Genomic DNA, 18161 nt, shown 5'->3' with positions numbered 1-18161 from the left:
TTTGGTGCTAAATTTGTGCAGTAAAGGACATGAGCGCTGCTGCCCTCTGCCGGCCACCTTTTCGGAGACCTGGCTTCGATCAAACCCGCCTTTGAGCCTCAGAGGAACAATGGAGTCATGCCGGCTACATGACCTTGGAGGTGTCTATGGACAACGCCGGCTCTTCGATTTAGAAATTGAGATGAGCACCAACCCCCAGAGTCGGATACGACTACAATTAATGCCAGGGGAAAACTTGTACCTTGAGCCTCAGATCAATTTCCAGTGCGAGGTGAACTTCCTTTTAGATCAGTGGTTCCCTAGTCCAAGATGCAGGGATGGGAGGGGGAGGGGGAGGTGGGTGGGGCTACAAAGGGCAGCCAGGATTGGGACGGGCGGAGTTACGAGCTCTGAGGCAGGGCTGAGCTTCTACCCCTGTCCTGCGGTGACTCCATGGAGTGCCGTTACCTTCCCGCCAGAGCAGTACCTATTCATCTACTCACATTGGCATGTTTTCGAACTGCTAGGTTGGCAGAAGCTGGAGCTAATAGCGGGTGCTCACTCTGCTCCCCGGATTCGAACCTGAGACCTTTTGGTCCGCAAATTCAGCAGCTCAGCACTCTAACTTGCTGCGCCACTAGGGGCTCCTAGGGTGGCTTTAGGGCAGTGATTCCCAAATTTGGTGATACCGCCCCCCGGTGGGCGCTGGGGACATGGGGGTGGGGCTAGGGGAGGGGAGGGGCCTCATCCTAAGTGCCAGAGATAGGGCTGAGCACCTGAGTCACCTGTTAGGACACAGGGGTGGAGCTAGAGGAGTGGGTGTAGCTTCTTCCCAATAGCCCAAGATAGGGCTGAGCCTCTATACCTCTCCTGAGAGGCCTTTTAGGACTAAAGGGCGGGGCTAGGGGCGGGGCCTCTTCCCAAGAGCGTGAGACAGGGCTGAGCCTCTATAGCTCTCCTGAGAGGCCTTTTAGGACTAAAGGGCGGGGCTAGGGGCGGGGCCTCTTCCCAAGAGCGTGAGACAGGGCTGAGCCTCTATAGCTCTCCTGAGAGGCCTTTTAGGACTAAAGGGCGGGGCTAGGGGCGGGGCCTCTTCCCAAGAGCGTGAGACAGGGCTGAGCCTCTATAGCTCTCCTGAGAGGCCTTTTAGGACTAAAGGGCGGGGCTAGGGGTGGGGGCGGGGCCTCTTCCCAAGAGCGTGAGACAGGGCTGAGCCTCTATAGCTCTCCTGAGAGGCCTTTTAGGACTAAAGGGCGGGGCTAGGGGCGGGGCCTCTTCCCAAGAGCGTGAGACAGGGCTGAGCCTCTATAGCTCTCCTGAGAGGCCTTTTAGGACTAAAGGGCGGGGCTAGGGGCGGGGCCTCTTCCCAAGAGCGTGAGACAAGGCTGAGCCTCTATAGCTCTCCTGAGAGGCCTTTTAGGACTAAAGGGCAGGGGTGGGGGCGGGGCAACTTCCCAACAGCGCAAGACAGGGCTGAGCCTCTATACCTCCCCTGAGGCGGTTGTTAGAACACGGGGGCGGGGTTTAGAGGTTCAGCCCCATCAGGCACTTGGGAAGAGGCCCCTCCCCCTCCTCTAGCCCCGCCTCCTGTATCCTGGCAGGCGCCGCAGGACAGGGATAGATGCTCAGCCCTGACTCAGAGCTCGTAACTCCGCCCATCCCAGTCCTGGCCGCCCATTTTTGGGGAAACACTGCTCTAGGGCATCTCTTTCAGTTGTGGGGAACCACTGCTTATTAGAACACGGGGGCGGGGTTTAGAGATTCAGCCCTATCAGGCACTTGGGAAGAGGCCCCGCCCCCTCCTCTAGCCCCGCCTCCTGTGTCCTGGCAGGTGTTGCAGGACAGAGATAGATGCTCAGCCCTGACTCAGAGTTCGTAACTCCACTCATCCCATTCCTGACCGCCCATTTGTGGGGAACCACTGCTCTAGGGCGTCTCTTTCAGTTGTGGGGAACTACTGCTTATTAGAACACGGGGGCGGGGTTTAGAGATTCAGCCCCATCAGGCACTTGGGAAGAGGCCCCGCCCCCTCCTCTAGCCCCGCCTCCTGTGTCCTGGCAGGTGTTGCAGGACAGAGATAGATGCTCAGCCCTGACTCAGAGCTCGTAACTCCACTCATCCCAGTCCTGACCGCCCATTTGTGGGGAACCACTGCTCTAGGGCGTCTCTTTCAGTTGTGGGGAACCACTGCTTATTAGAACACGGGGGCGGGGTTTAGAGATTCAGCCCCATTCCGGCACTTGGGAAGAGACCCCGCCCCCTCCTCTAGCCCCGCCTCCTGTATCCTGGCAGGTGTTGCAGGACAGAGATAGAAGCTCAGCCCTGACTCAGAGCTCCACCCATCCCAGTCCTGGCCGCCCATTTGTGGGGAAGCACTGCTCTAGGGGGTCTCTTTCAGTTCTGTGGTTCTTTGTGCCCTTAGGGTCCTGTCCATTTCTATGAGTCTTTAATTCTATGACCACGTCTATGGTAGATGTTGGTACCACCGTTGTTGCTAGTGCCATTTCCTTCAGCCACATTTCTTTGGGTTCCCAAAAAACAGGCTGGAGTGAAGGCTACCCGGAGCAGGTGAGCTGCAATTTGAGTGACAGAGGAAGGAGGGAGAGGAGGCTGCAAAGTCCTGGATGCCGGTTGCCCAGCAACGGAAATGCCTGATGCCAAGGAAGCCGGGAAGCAGGAGCGGGAGGAGGGTGCCAGGGAGATGGATGGGTGTTTCTAATCCAGCCGCTGGAGCATAAACTGTGTAGTGTCGGGGAAGGGAGAGAGCGGAGAGAGGGGCTGAGATCCAAAACAATGCCAACCGCGGTGGCACCGCAAGCCTCGGCTGCCAGGGGATCCATGGCGGCTTTGCCAGGCATCTCGACCCACGGTCCCCAGCTCCCCGCTCGCCCGGCTTCTTTTATGACAACATTACTTTTAACAATCATTACTAATCGTTAAAACGGAACGGTAAATAAATAGCACCGCCGCAATCGGTGCCTGCCTCAAGTGGCAGCTTATAGGCTACGGTTTCCAACAGGGCTCACAACCTCTGAGGATGCCTGCCATAGATGTGGGCAAAACGTCAGGAGAGAATGCTTCCGGAACATAGCCATACAGCCTGGAAAACTCACAGCAACTCCGTTATAAACTTTGTCCTCCCTTGCCTAGTTTCCAACAGGGCTCACAACCTCTGAGGATGCCTGCCATAGATGTGGGCGAAACGTCAGGAAAGAATGCTTCTGGAATATGGCCATACAGCTTGGAAAACTCACAGCAACTCCATTATAAACTTAGTCCTCCCTTGCCTAGTTTCCAACAGGGCTCACAACCTCTGAGGATGCCTGCCATAGATGTGGGCGAAACGTCAGGAGAGAATGCTTCTGGAATATGGCCATAAAGCCTGGAAAACTCACAGCAACTCAGTTATAAACTTTGTCCTCCCTTGCCTAGTTTCCAACAGGGCTCTGAGAATGCCTGCCATAGATGTGGGCGAAACGTCAGGAGAGAATGCTTCTGGATATGGCCATACAGCCTGGAAAACTCATAGCAAGTCAGTTATAAACTTTGTCCTCCCTTGCCTAGTTTCCAACAGGGCTCTGAAGATGCCTGCCATAGATGTGGGTGAAACATCAGGAGAGAATGCTTCTGGAATATGGCCATACAGCCTGGGAAACTCACAGCAACTCAGTTATAAATTTTGTCCTCCCTTGCCTAGTTTCCAACAGGGCTCACAACCCTTGAGGATGCCTGCCATAGATGTGGGCGAAATGTCAGGAGAGAGTGCTTCTGGAACATGGCCATACAGCCTGGAAAACTCACAGCAACTCTTGCCTAGTTTCCAACAGGGCTCTGAGAATGCCCGCCATAGATGTGGACGAAACGTCAGGAGAGAATGCTTCTGGAATATAGCCAGACAGCCTGGAAAACTCACAGCAACTCAGTTATAAACTTTGTCCTCCCTTGCCTAGTTTCCAACAGGGCTCTGAGAATGCCTGCCATAGATGTGGACGAAACGTCAGGAGAGAATGCTTCTGGAATATAGCCAGACAGCCTGGAAAACTCACAGCAACTCAGTTATAAACTTTGTCCTTCCTTGCCTAGTTTCCAACGGGGCTCACAACCTCCGAGGATGCCTGCCATAAATGTGGGTGAAATGTCAGGAGAGAATGCTTCTGGAATATGGCCATACAACCCGGAAAACTCACAGCACCCCAGTTATCTCGTTGGTCTCTAAACAGGATTTGTAGGCTTCTAAGTGCCTACAGATCCCGAAATCTAAACAGACATGCTTTCAACGGTCGAGGAAATTCATCGTGACAGTCTCCACAGCCACCATCCCAAAGAGAATCCAAAAAATGATGTGTGTGTTGCTTCCCGTCAGCGTAGATATCCAGTTTTCACGACGTAGTCACAGATCATCGACAAACCAGTTGTAGCATTTGTCATCTCCGTCAAGCCAACGGCCCATTCAAAACCGAGCCTGCTCCCCAACACTGCCCATTAGGATATATATAAAACGTCCTTGCTTAGCTTCTCCATACCTCACAACCTTTGAGGATGCCTGCCAAAGATGTGGGCGAAACGTCAGGAGAGAATGCTTCTGGAACATGGCCAGACAGCCCGGAAAACATACAACAACCCAATCAAAAAAGGCTAAAGTGAACTATTCATTCATACTTTCCCATTGTGAGAAATGCAGCCAGATTCAGAAGAAGCAAAGAGGTCTAAAATCCGAGTGCTTGTTTTTTAGTTCTTTAAGGATGAACAGGTCCTTATGTATTTTCTCCACTGTTTGAGGTCACTTGACTCCAGGCCAAGAAGGCCAATTAAGAGCAAAATGACCCTCTTTATGAGGTTGATTCCCAGGAAAATAGAGTGTGGAAGTATGCCTTCCAAAACAACAGGAAGTGAGTTTCAGGAAAGCTTTTGTCTTCTGGATGGCAAAGGAACGCAAAACCAGCTTAAAGGTTCAAAAGCATTTAGGGAGTTAAAAAGAAATCCATTGTAGATAGGAAAGAGTTTGGAGCTAACTAGCTTATCTAAGCTAGGTCTAAGATAGGTAGGCGGGTGAAAATAATAAAGAAATCTAGATACCGTATATAGTGGAAGATAAGCTGTTTTTTATCCCTTATTTATGAGCTGAAAAAGCCTCCCCGGCTCATAATCGGGTCAAGGTCAAGGCGAGCTGAAAAAGCCTCCCCGGCTTATAATATGGTCAAGATCAAGGCTGGCAATGGAGTCTGCAATATGTGATCTATTTTTCTCTTCTTCTCCCTTATCAGTGTGTTTACTTTTGCAAAGCCTCCCTCGCTCTTAATCAAGGGAATGTTTTGAAAAAAGAGACACCCTTGCAAGTCAGGAAGAAGAAAAATATATATTCATTAATCTTATGAAAGCATTTTCCCCTGAAATATTTGTTAAACTCTCCTACAGATATATAGGCATTAACCCCTTGCAAGCTTTTGCAATCTCTATGTACCTTTATATGTGTATCTATCTATATACATTAATTTTATATATGAATTTCCCCTCATATGTTTGCAGGTCTTTGCAAATCCTTTATACATATAGATCCATGTACCTGTGTATCTGTAGCCATACATACACATTATTTTTATATATGAATTTCCCCTCATATGTTTGCAGGTCTTTGCAAATCCTGTGTGGGTCAAATGTTCAAGGCATCGCTCAAGCGGCCAACATGAGAAGTGTGTAAATTTCCCCCGCAAAGAGAATGTAACTTTTATGCTCTGGCATGAAATCAATACGCAATTCTTATATTGATTTTTTTTTTTGTAGTTTTATTTCATCCCCCTTGCCACAAACTCTTGGCGCACAATTTGGCGGACGCAGTGTCACGGCATATAGGAGAGAGAGCTATGCCACAAACATTGGGTTTACGCCAACCTTGCAGAGCAGGAGCTGCCACCCAGCCTCATAAGACCCACATAGCCTATAACATTCATGGCATCACCATAAATTGAACTGTGACTTGGAGTCCATGAAGGCGTCATGCCACAATTTAGTATTTTTATTTATGTACTATAGTGATTCCCAAAGTGGGCACTACCGCCCCCTGGCGGGCGCTGGAACAATCCAGGGGGGCGGTGATGGCACCTATTAGGACACGGAGGCGGGAGCAAGGGAGGGTCAGGGCCTCTTCCCAAGTGCCGGAGACAGGGCTGAGCTACTGAGACGCCTGTTAGGACACAGGGGGCGGAGCTAGAGGAGTGGGCGTGGCTTCTTCCCAAGAGCCTGAGACAGGGCTGAGCATCTATACCTCTCCTGAGGCACCTGTTAGGGCACAGAGGGCGGAGCTAGAGGAGTGGGCGGGGCCTCCTTCCAAGAGCCCAAGACAGGGCTCCACACATAGAATAAATATAGTGTCCCTACTTCAGATTTTCCCTTATTGCAGGTGGTCCTTGAACTTAAACCGCACGATAAAGGAGGGAACACTGTAATTCCTTTCTGTGCGCACATAGTGACCGGGGTGTCCTTGCCCAAGCCAAGCAGCTGCTCTTGTTTGTTTTCGAGCTCTGAGTAACAGATTGTGGGACAATTTTACAAATATTTTGCGAAAGCAACGGATTCTCGGAAGGGGAGACGTGTTGGTAGCATCTTAAGAATTTTTGTATGTGTCAGGAGAGACTTGAGAAACTGCAAGTTGCTTCTGGTGTGAGAGAATTGACCGTCTGCAAGGACGTTACCCAGGGGATGTTGCCCGGATGTTTGATGTTTTACCATCCTTGTGGGAGGCTCCTCTTATGTCCCGCATGGAGAGCTGGAGCTGAGAGAGGAAGCTCATCTGCACTCTCCCCAGGTTGGATTCGAACCGGCAACATTCAGGCTACCGGGGGGCTCCTATAAACATAGTACACCAGTGGTTCCCAAATTTATTTGGCCTACTGCCCCCTTTCCAGAAAAAAATATGACTCAGCAACCCCTGGAAAGGGGGCGTGGCTTAGAGGGGTGGGTGTGGCTCCTGCTCAAGAGGGCGGGGCTGAGCCTCTTCCCTAGTCCAAGATGCAGGGCTGCGAGGGGAGGTGGGCGGGGCCACAAAGGGGCAGCCAGGACTGGGATGGGCGGAGTTAGGAGCTCTGAAGCAGGGCTGAGCTTCTATCCCTGTCCTGCGGCACCTGCCAGGACACAGGGGGTGGGGCTAGAGGAGGGGGAGGGGCCTCTATACCACGCCCCCGTGTTCTAAGAAGGGCCTCAGGGGAGGTATACAGAGGCTCTTGGGAGGAGGCCCCGCCCCTAGCCCTGCCCTTTAGTCCTAAAAGGCCTCTCAGGAGAGATAGAGGCTCAGCCCTGTCTTGCGTTCTTGGGAGAGGCCGTGCCCCTAGCCCTGCCCCTTAGTCCTAAAAGGCTTCTCAGGAGAGATAGAGGCTCAGCCCTGTCTCATGATCTTGAGAAAAGGCCCCGCCCCCACCCGTAGCCCCGCCCTTTAGTCCTAAAAGGCTTCTCAGGAGAGATAGAGGCTCAGCCCTGTCTTGTACTCTTGAGAAAAGGCCCCGCCCCCACCCCTAGCCCTGCCCTTTAGTCCTAAAAGGCTTCTCAGGAGCTGTAGAGGCTCAGCCCTGTCTCATGTTCTTGGGAGGAGGCCCTGCCCCTAAGCCCTGCCCTTTAGTCCTAAAAGGCCTCTCAGGAGCTGTAAAGGCTCAGCCCTGTCTCATGTTCTTGGGAGGAGGCCCTGCCCCCACCCCTAGCCCCGCCCTTTAGTCCTAAAAGGCCTCTCAGGAGATGTAGAAGCTCAGTCCTGTCTCATCTCTGCTTCATAGCATCCCCTCCAGTTCCAGCGCAGCCAGTGGGCCCTATGCTCACCCCTGATCGAGATGATAACAGGGCCCTAAGTGAGCCATGCATAACGCGGTTCCTCATGACATTTGGGTCTCACAGAACGGCGCATGATAAGCAACTCTGCATATATTTCAATCGTCCAGATTGATCCCTGCATCAGATGATGCCTGCTGTCTGTTTGCACACACGTGCACGTGCACAGGGGCCATCTGTGCAAGCTGATGTGCACCCGCCTCTTCCGCCTCCCTCTCCGCGGCTCAGAGGACGGGGCCATGGCGGTCTTGGCCACTTTCCCGGGGCATCTGGGACTTTCTCCGTCGTGGGTGTTTCGGCGGTGACAGTGATCATATGTGATGCTCCTGTTGCCACGGCAACATCCCGGTGACAGGTGCAAAACCTTTAGCAAACCGCAAAGGCATGAATGGAGCCTGGAATTGCATTTGGTTCCAGCTAAAACTAGGAAAGGGCAGGCGAGGGGAGAGGAGTGTTGTGGAGCCTGAAGATGGCATCGCCCATAGGTCACCCCTTTCCCTGGCACAGGATCCAGGAAAACAGATATATGAGCATGGTACCACTCCAAAGGGACACCTTACAAGTGCGCGTCACTCCTTTTTATTTTATTGACAAGCTTGGGTCTCCAGTATTGCCCAGGTTATTTGAAAAAGTCAATTACCATATACACTCGAGGATAAGTCGAGGCACGAAATTTTATCACAAAAAACTGGGAAAACATTTACTCCAGTATAAGCCGAAGGTGGGAAATTTCCAAAATCAAAATAGATACCAATAAAATTACATTAATTGAGGCATCAGTAGGATAAATGTTTTTGAATACAGTAGAGTCTCACTTATCCAAGCTAAACGGGCCAGCAGAAGCTTGGATAAGCTCTCTTACAGATATATAGGCATTAACCCTTTGCAAGCTTTTGCCATCTCTATGTACCCTTATATGTGTATATATCTATATACATTAATTTTATCTATGAATTTGCCCTCATATGTTTGCAGGTCTTTGCAAATCCTTTATACATATAGATCCATGTACCTGTGTATCTGTAGCCATACATATACATTATTTTTATATATGAATTTACCCTCATATGTTTGCAAGTTTCTGCAAATATCTATATAAAGAGAGATGTCTGGATAGATATGAATATATTCTTACCTAACTATATATAGGGCTTGCAAATATTACAGGAGGGAAATGAATACACAAATATCTATAGACATGTCTAGATAGATATGAATATATATATATATATATATATATATATATATATATATATAGCTTGCAAATATTGTAGGGGAAATGCACACACACACACAGATTTGCAAATGTTTCAGGGATAAATGCATATGTGAAATTATTATATATAATTATAGATTTATATCTAGCTCTGCATTGTTTATATAAGCATTGAATGTTTGCCTGTTACTATGTTGGAAGCCGGCCTGAGTCCCCATGGGGAGAGATGGTGGGATCCAAATGAAGTTTTTATTATTATTATTATTATTATTATTATTATTATTATTATTATTATTATTATTATTAGGTTATTGTTGATACCATATTGTTTTTGTTGCCCCTACTTTTTCCACTTCTAGAGCTAGTTTGTTTTTCTTTGAAATATTCAAAAACATTTAACCTACTGATGCCTCGATTAATGAAATGAAATTTTATTGGTATCTATTTTTATTTTGAAATTTACCCAAAGCTGCTGCATTTCCCACCCTCGGCTTATACTCGAGTCAATAAGTTATCCCAGTTTTTTGTGGTAAAATTAGGTGCCTCGGTTTATATTCGGGTCGGCTTATACTCGAGTATATATATACGGTATTCACTTTTGGGCAGCAGGAAATGCTTTCATGTGCTTTCAGGCCCACTTACTTGGGATGCAGTACTGAATGATAATAAATCCTTGCATAAGGGAGGTTTGGAAGAAGTTTTTTGTGAATGAACAGTTCCCAAGCAGGCAGCAGTTTAATAACATCATCTCTCTCTGTTTTCTTTGTAGCAAACAGCTCCCTGCTGGGCGGAGGCGGTGGTAAGTCCTTTAATTGATACTCTTTTTTCTTCACTTCGGCTTTCAAATGAATACCTCCAAATAGTTTGGAAAGAAGGCACAAGATGCAGGGAGGCATTGGCTTGCGGCTTGCTCAGAAGACAAAGCCTGGCTTGATCAGACCCAATTTACTGTGTATACTCGAGTATAAGCCTAGTTTTTCAGCCCTTTTTTTAAGACTGAAATAGCTCCCCTCAGCTTATACTCGGGTGAGGGTCCTGGTTGGCTTATATTTGGGTCAGCTTATACTTGAGCATATGGTACATTTATTATTATTCTCTATTATTGTTGCTACTATTACATTTATTTTACTCCATTATTATTATTATTACTATTATTATTATTAATAATAATAATAATAATACATTTATTATTTCTCTCTGATCTTATTATTGGTATTATTACATTTAGTATAAGCCGACCCGAATATAAGCCGAGGCACCTAATTTTACCATGAAAAAGGACTGGGAAAACATTGACTCCAGTATAAGCCAAGGGTGGTAAATTTCAGAAATAAAAACAGATACCAATAAAATTACATTAATTAAGTGTCATGATCTCCAATCTTTGACATCTCCGGTCGGCTGACAAAGAACAGATGCCAGCCATAAAACGGGCCAGCCATAAAACCTCAATTACCCTCTGGTATGTGAGAGCCCCTATATAAATGGGCCAACGAGAAGGTTCTGGTATTCTGTACAAATTGTCGGGTTCTCTTCTCCTAGTTGTGCTGTGGGTCAGTCTTCCACCAGAAAAAGCACCAAGACACACGCTGGTAGATTCCAACAGGTTTTATTGTACAGAATACCAGAACCTTCTCTTTGGCCCATTTATATAGCGGCTCTCACATACCAGAGGGTTATTCTCAAGTATAAGCTGACCCAAATATAAGCCAACCAGGACCCTCACCCGAGTATAATATTTTTCTCTATTATTGTTGCTACTAATACATTTATTTTACTCTATTTTTATTATTATTATTACTACATTTATTATTTCACTCTGATATTATTATTATTATTGCATTTATTATTTTACTATATTTATTATTACATGTATTATTTTCCTGTATTTATTATTATTATTACATGTATTATTTTACTCTATTATTATTAAAAGGATACATAAGCACATTTACATTGAAGAAGAGGAGAATAATGATTTGATCAGAATTGGACAGTCTTATCTTAAATTTGAGCTTTATGTAAATATTCAAAAACATTTCACCTACGGATGCCTCAATTAATGTAATTTTATTGGAATCGATTTTTATTTCTGAAATTTTCCACCCTCGGCTTATACTGGAGTCAACGTTTTCCCAGTTTTTTTGTGCTAAAATTAGGTGCCTCGGCTTATATTTGGGTCGGCTTATACTCAAGTATATACAGTAATTTTATTTGGTATCTTGGCTTATACTGGAGTCAATGTTTTCCCAGTTTTTTTGTGGTAAAATTGGGTGCCTCGGCTTATATTCGGGTCGGCTTATACTCGAGTATATGCGGTAATTTTATTGGTATCTCGGCTTATACTGGAGTCAATGTTTTCCCAGTTTTTTGTGGTAAAATTGGGTGCCTCGGCTTATATTCGGGTCGGCTTATACTCGAGTATATACGATAATTTTATTGGTATCTCGGCTTATACTGGAGTCAATGTTTTCCCAGTTTTTTGTGGTAAAATTAGGTGCCTCGGCTTATATTCGGGTTGGCTTATACTCGCTTATCCAACGTTCTGGATTATCCAACGTATTTTGTAGTCAATGTTTCCAATATATCATGATGTTTTTGTGCTAAATTCGTAAATACAGTAATTACAATATAGCATTACTGCGTATTGAACTACTTTTTCTGTCAAATTTGTTGTATAACATGATGTTTTGATGCTTAATTTGTAAAATCATAACTTAATTTGATGTTTAATAGGCTTTTCCTTAATCCCTCCTTATTATCCAACATATTCACTTATCCAACGTTCTACCAGCCCGTTTATGTTGGATAAGTGAGACTCTACTGTATATTTATTTATTTATTTATTTATTTACAGTATTTATATTCCGCCCTTCTCACCCCGAAGGGGACTCAGGGCGGATCACATTATAACACACATAGGGCAAACATTCAATGCCCATAAACACATCAAACAGAGACTGAGAGACAGACGCAGAGGCAAGTTAACCTTCTTCTGAGGGGATGTTCGATTCTGGCCACAGGGGGGAGCAGCTGCTTCATCATCCACACTGATGGCACTTCCTCATTCCAGGTCGTAAATTAGTTAATCTTGCCTCCCCACTTATAAGTGGTACCTTATCTCCTACTTGATAGATGCAACTATCTTTCGGGTTGCTAGGTCAGCAACGAGCAGGGGCTATTTTTTTTTAATAAATTATTTTAATTGACGGGTGCTCACCCCGCCATGGGCTGGCCTCGAACTCATGACCTCATGGTCAGAGTGATTTAAGGCAGCTGCTCAACAGCTGCGCCACAGCCCGGCCCCATAATTATATACGATAATTTTATTGGTATCCCGGCTTATACTGGAGTCAATGTTTTCCCAGTTTTTTTATGGTAAAATTAGGTGCCTCGGCTTATATTTGGGTCGGCTTATACTCGGGTATGTACAGTAATTTTATTGCTATCTCGGCTTATACTGGAGTCAATGTTTTCCCAGGTTTTTTTGTGGTAAAATTAGGTGCCTCGGCTTATATTCGGGTCGGCTTATACTCGAGTATATACGGTACTTGAGTATAGGCCGACCCGAACGTAAGCCAGCCAGGATCCTCACTCGAGTATAAGCCGAGGGGAGCTTTTTCAGTCCTAAAAAAGGGCATAAAAACTAGGCTTATACAGTAGAGTCTCACTTATCCAACATAAACGGGCCGGTAGAATGTGGGATAAGCGAATATGTTGGATAGTAAGGAGGGATTAAGGAAAAGCCTATTAAACATCAAATTAAGTTATGATTTTACAAAATAAGCACCAAAACATCATGTTATACAAATTTGACAGAAAACGTAGTTCAATACGCAGTAATGTTATGTTGTAATTACTGTATTTATGAATTTAGCACCAAAACATCACGATATATTGAAAACATTGACTACAAAATGCGTTGGATAATCCAGAACATTGGATAAGCAAGTGTTGGATAAGTGAGACTCTACTGTACTTGAGTGTATACAGTAATCTCTCGACTCAGCATACTCTACTTTCAGCTCTGATTTATAAACAGAGACTTTTGTTGATTTCCATAGCTACAGGTTGTTTTTCCTGGGAAGCTTCCTTATCAGTCACTTATTCACTCAATTCCTTATCTTCTATGGCTACTCCAAACTCCTCGGCCTGGCACTTTCCGAGCCAGTTTTCTCACATTGTTTCCCAGACTTGAGAGCTCCTCACTTTGTGCCACTGGAAAGCCCACAATCCTCTCTAAATCCTCAGTTAAACCATCCCCTAGATCCCTTTCACGTGGACTGTTTGCAACTAGATTCCCCGTTATCCTCAATACATAAGAGGCTCATAGTACTATCCACCAAATATCTTAGTTATAGAAAATCAGAAATATCGTAATGTTGCATTTAGAAGCCCGACACAGCCCAGCCCTCGCCAAAGTCAAAGCCCAAGGTGGATGCGGAAGGAGAAAATTGCATGGAAATGAAGGAGTCAGGCAAACAAACAAGCCCGGTCCTGAGGCCGGCGGCATCACTGCCAACATTAATGGGCCCCTTATTTATGACTGACCCGGAGTGATCCCATTTTATTTCCACTCTTTAAAGTCCTGGACCTGTCATCAGTGTTTTTTCCTTATGCTGATAAACAAGAACCAACTGGGATTTATCCTCTCGTCCATTAACCTGTGAACCCACGGCTCACAAATAAACGCTGAAGCTGCAGGCTTAGTAATGACCCTCCTTTTCCACTGGTTCTAAGGCAGTAAAATGTGGGGAGAGTCGGGATGAAAAGGCCTTCGGTTTTGCCTGGGAGTAGCCAAGATTGATGTTAAAAGTCCCTGGTTTTCCAAGTCTCTAGTCCCTATGATCTGATAGAAAACATCCCCTCTTGGAATTGAGTTCCTTCCTTGTGGCAGGAGAGAAAATGTGCAGAATCTCAGAACACCTATATATATAAAAGAGTGATGGCATCAGGGCAGCGGGCAAAACAACAAAACTACAGGCCGCCCAACCTCGAAATTTGACAACACAACCCATCATCCACGCCTCTAGGTTGATACAACAAAAAGAAAAGAAAAATAAAGTCCTAATTAGAGGGAGAGGAATCATTGTTTTTATTCAATTGCTGCCAGTTAGAAGGCTAAGCTCCGCCCACTTGGTCTCCTAGCAACCCACTCAGCCCAGGGGACAGGCAGAGTTAGGCCTCACTTAGGCCTTTTTCACAGATTATTTAATTTCCACTGGATTATATGGCAGTGTAGACTCAAGGCTCTTCCACACAGCTATATAACCATTTATAATCTTGTATTATCTGCTTTGAACTGGATTAACTTGACTCCACACTGCCATATAATCCACTTCAGTGTGCATTTCATACAGCAACGCCGACTCTTTGGCTTAGAAATGGAGATGAGCACCAACCCCCAGAGTCAGACATGACTAGACGTCATGTCAGGGGACAACCTGTACCCTTTACCTTAACAACCACCAATTTCTCAATACTTTATTTCCCATACCACCATACTTTGCCACAGCAACGCGTGGCCGGGCACAGCTAGTAGCATATATATTCGTGTATAAATCTAGACATTTTGGTCAACCCTGAAAACCTAGATCGCCTTATCCACAGGTTGGCAGGAGTATAGTAACACGAGTTAAGTGGGCGATGGAGCGATCTAGGGGGGCGGTGATGGCACCTATTAGGACACAGGGGCGGGGCCAGAGGAGGGGCGGGGCCTCTTTCCAAGTACCGGAGACAGGGCTGAGCACCTGAGGCACCTGTTAAGGCACACAGGGGGCGGAGCTAGAGGAGTGGGCGTGGCTTCTTCCTAAGAGCCCAAGACAGGGCTGAGAATCTATACCTCTCCTGAGGCGCTTGTTGGGACACAGAGGGCAGAGCTAGGGAAGGGGGTGGGGCCTCCTTCCAAGAGCCCGAGACAGGGCTGAGCCTCTATATTTCTCCCGAGAGGCCTTTTAGGACTAAAGGGCGGGGCTAGGGGTGGGGGCGGGGCCTCTTCCCGAGAGCCTGAGACAGGGCTGAGCCTCTATCTTTCTCCTGAGAGGCCTTTTAGGACTAAAGGGCGGGGCTAGGGATGGGGCGGGGCCTCCTTCCAAGAGCCTGAGACAGGGCTGAGCCTCTATATTTCTCCTGAGAGGCCTTTTAGGACTAAAGGGCGGGGCTAGGGGTGGGGGCGGGGCCTCTTCCCGAGAGCCTGAGACAGGGCTGAGCCTCTATCTTTCTCCTGAGAGGCCTTTTAGGACTAAAGGGCGGGGCTAGGGGTGGGGCGGGGCCTCCTTCCAAGAGCCTGAGACAGGGCTGAGCCTCTATATTTCTCCTGAGAGGCCTTTTAGGACTAAAGGGCGGGGCTAGGGGTGGGGCGGGGCCTCCTTCCAAGAGCGTGAGACAGGGCTGAGCCTCTATATTTCTCCTGAGAGGCCTTTTAGGACTAAAGGGCGGGGCTAGGGGTGGGGGCGGGGCCTCTTCCCGAGAGCCTGAGACAGGGCTGAGCCTCTATATTTCTCCTGAGAGGCCTTTTAGGACTAAAGGGCGGGGCTAGGGGTGGGGCGGGGCCTCCTTCCAAGAGCCTGAGACAGGGCTGAGCCTCTATACCTCTCCTGAGAGGCCTTTTAGGACTAAAGGGCGGGGCTAGGGGTGGGGGCGGGGCCTCTTCCCAAGAGCATGAGACAGGCCTGAGCCTCTGTATACCTCTCCTGAGGTGCTTGTTAGAACACGGGGGCGGGGTATAGAGGTTCAGCCATGACATCACTTCTGGGCGAGGAGATGGTGGTAGTGGTAACTGTGGTCTAGAAACACTGGTGCCTTCCCCTTTCCACCGACTGACCCTCGACTTATGCACGGGTCATATCTAAATCCATAATTTTGGGTCCCAAACCTTCCCTTGACTTACGCATGAAGTCGACTTATACATGAGCCCCCCAGCTCCACCATCTGGGTACGATCCTCCAGGAAGGACCCAATCCCATCCCAGAAGGATACCATGATTGGTGGTATTGAAAGTGGCTGAAAGGTCCAGGAGAACCAACAGGGAAACACTCCCCCCATCTAGTTCGTTTCGTAGATCATCCACCAAGGCGACTAATGCCGTCTCAGTTCCATAGCCAGGTCAGAAATCAGATTGAAATGGATCCAGATAACCGGTTTCATCCAAGAAACTTTGGAGTTGAGAGGCCACCACCTTCTCTAGAACCTTGCCTGGGCAATAGTTGTTCAGTCTTGGTTTCTTCTCTTCAATAGAGATCTTAAAATCATGTAGAGCAGGGGTCCCCAAACTAAGGCCTGGGGGCCGGATGTGGCCCATCGAAGCCATTAATCCGGCCCCCACAGCACAAAGGCAGAAGGGGGTTGGGCTAAATGACCCAAGGGGTCTCTTCTTCTCTTACAACCCTTATTATTATTATTATTATTATTATTATTATTATTATTATTATTATTATTATTATTATTATTATTATTATTATTATATTATGACACAGCAAACAAGATAGACATGTGGATTTCATATCACACAATCACAAGTGGAACACTTCCCAAGTGTCTAGGACTGTGTATTTTCGGATGATGCGTGCAGATCCCAGTCGGGTGGCCTTTTGCAGTTGGCAGATTGTAATTTTGTCAATGTCTATTGTTTCCAAATGCCGGCTGAGATCTTTTGGCACGGCACCCAGTGTGCCCATCACCACCGGGACCACCTGCACTGGTTTCTGCCAGAGTCTTTGAAGTTCAATCTTGAGGTCCTGATAGCGGCTGAGTTTTTCCTGTTGTTTTTCGTCAATGCGACTGTCACCTGGGATGGCGACATCAATGATGCAAACCTTTTTCTTTTCCACAACTGTGATGTCTGGTGTGTTGTGTTCCAGAACTTTGTCAGTCTGGATTATTATTATTATTATTATTATTATTATTATTATTGACATTGGGGCTGGGAGGCCATCTGTCAGGGGTGCTTTGCTTGTGCTTTTGTTGCACAGAGGCAAAAGGGGATTGGACTCAATGGCCCAAGAGGTCTCTTCCAATCCTCTTTATTATTATTATCATCATTATTTATTATTATTATTATTATTATTATTATTATTATTATTATTATTATTATTATTATTATTGCTCGGTGGCCAACTATAGTCCGGCCCTCCAACGGTCCAAAGGATCATGAACTGGCCCCCTGTTTAAAAAGTTTGGGGACCCCTGATGTAGAGGATTAGAAAGAATAAAATAACGCCCCAAGAAAGCTCTCCTGTCTACTTGTTAGACATCCTCCATTCCTGCACCTTAAAAGCATGGACTTTTTTGGACTTCAGCTGCTTCACTATCCACACCTGATGCTTATTTTTAAATTACACTGAGAAGATAGGCAGATTTGCCTCTGCTGCTAAACTGCTGTTTGGGAATGTTTGAGAAGACAATGCTGTGTTTGTTGTCGTGCCACCAAAATGTAAGTTGTGTTGCTTATATTGGTTGGGAATATGCAGCCCATTGCTTTTGTATTGCATTTTGTATTACATGTGGTTAGTTAGAATTGCTGGTTAATACGAGCAACCCATTAAAGGCAGAATTTGTCAAACATTTTGTTTGGGAAGGTTTGTTATAAGGAGAGCCAGCTTGATGTTGTGGTTTGAGTATTGGACAGATTGATTGGATGACTATGTCTTTTGTGGCCAAATTTGGTGTGATTTGGTCCAGTGGTTTTGTTGTTTACTCCATGGGAATTATGCACATTACATTTATATATATATAATAGCATTCTATTATTATTGTAGCATATTAGCATATTATTACCATTATATTATTACTAGCCTTGCCCGGCCACGCGTTGCTGTGGCTTATGGGAATCCTTTGTTGGCCAGGTGGAATAGCAGTGAGTAGCCTTGCAGTCTCAAAGCCTGGCCGTTTTCTGGAGTAGCTGGAGCTTTTGTTGTATGAACGTAGAGGCATGGATGAGGGGTTGTGCTGCCAAGTTTCTGGGATGTGTAGTTTTGTTGTTTTGTCCTAGGCCGAAATTTCATTACCCTATATATGTATATGTATATGTATGTGTGTGTGTGTGTGTGTGTGTGTGTGTGTGTGTGTGTGTGTGTGTATATATATATAAGCTACTTAGATATGTACATTTATAATCTTATATTATCTGCTTAAAACTGGATCATATGAGGCCCCT

The 18161-nt window shown here is 46.4% G+C and overlaps 1 protein-coding gene across 3 annotated transcripts in view; it reads left to right on the top strand.

The window, feature by feature from the left end:
* The window catches only part of macrod1 (mono-ADP ribosylhydrolase 1), a 336953-nt gene that overhangs the window by 240856 nt on the left and 77936 nt on the right, over positions 1-18161 (top strand). For all 3 annotated transcript variants that reach the window (XM_062965192.1, XM_062965193.1, XM_062965194.1), the window contains exon 4: positions 9777-9806. In XM_062965192.1, coding sequence (XP_062821262.1) covers positions 9777-9806 — 30 coding nt within the window. The remainder of the gene's footprint in view (positions 1-9776; positions 9807-18161) is intronic.

This window comes from Anolis carolinensis, unplaced genomic scaffold (genome assembly GCF_035594765.1).
Source record: "Anolis carolinensis isolate JA03-04 unplaced genomic scaffold, rAnoCar3.1.pri scaffold_14, whole genome shotgun sequence".
NCBI classification, from domain to species: Eukaryota; Metazoa; Chordata; class Lepidosauria; order Squamata; family Dactyloidae; genus Anolis; species Anolis carolinensis.
This window is presented reverse-complemented; position numbering and strand designations above follow the sequence as displayed.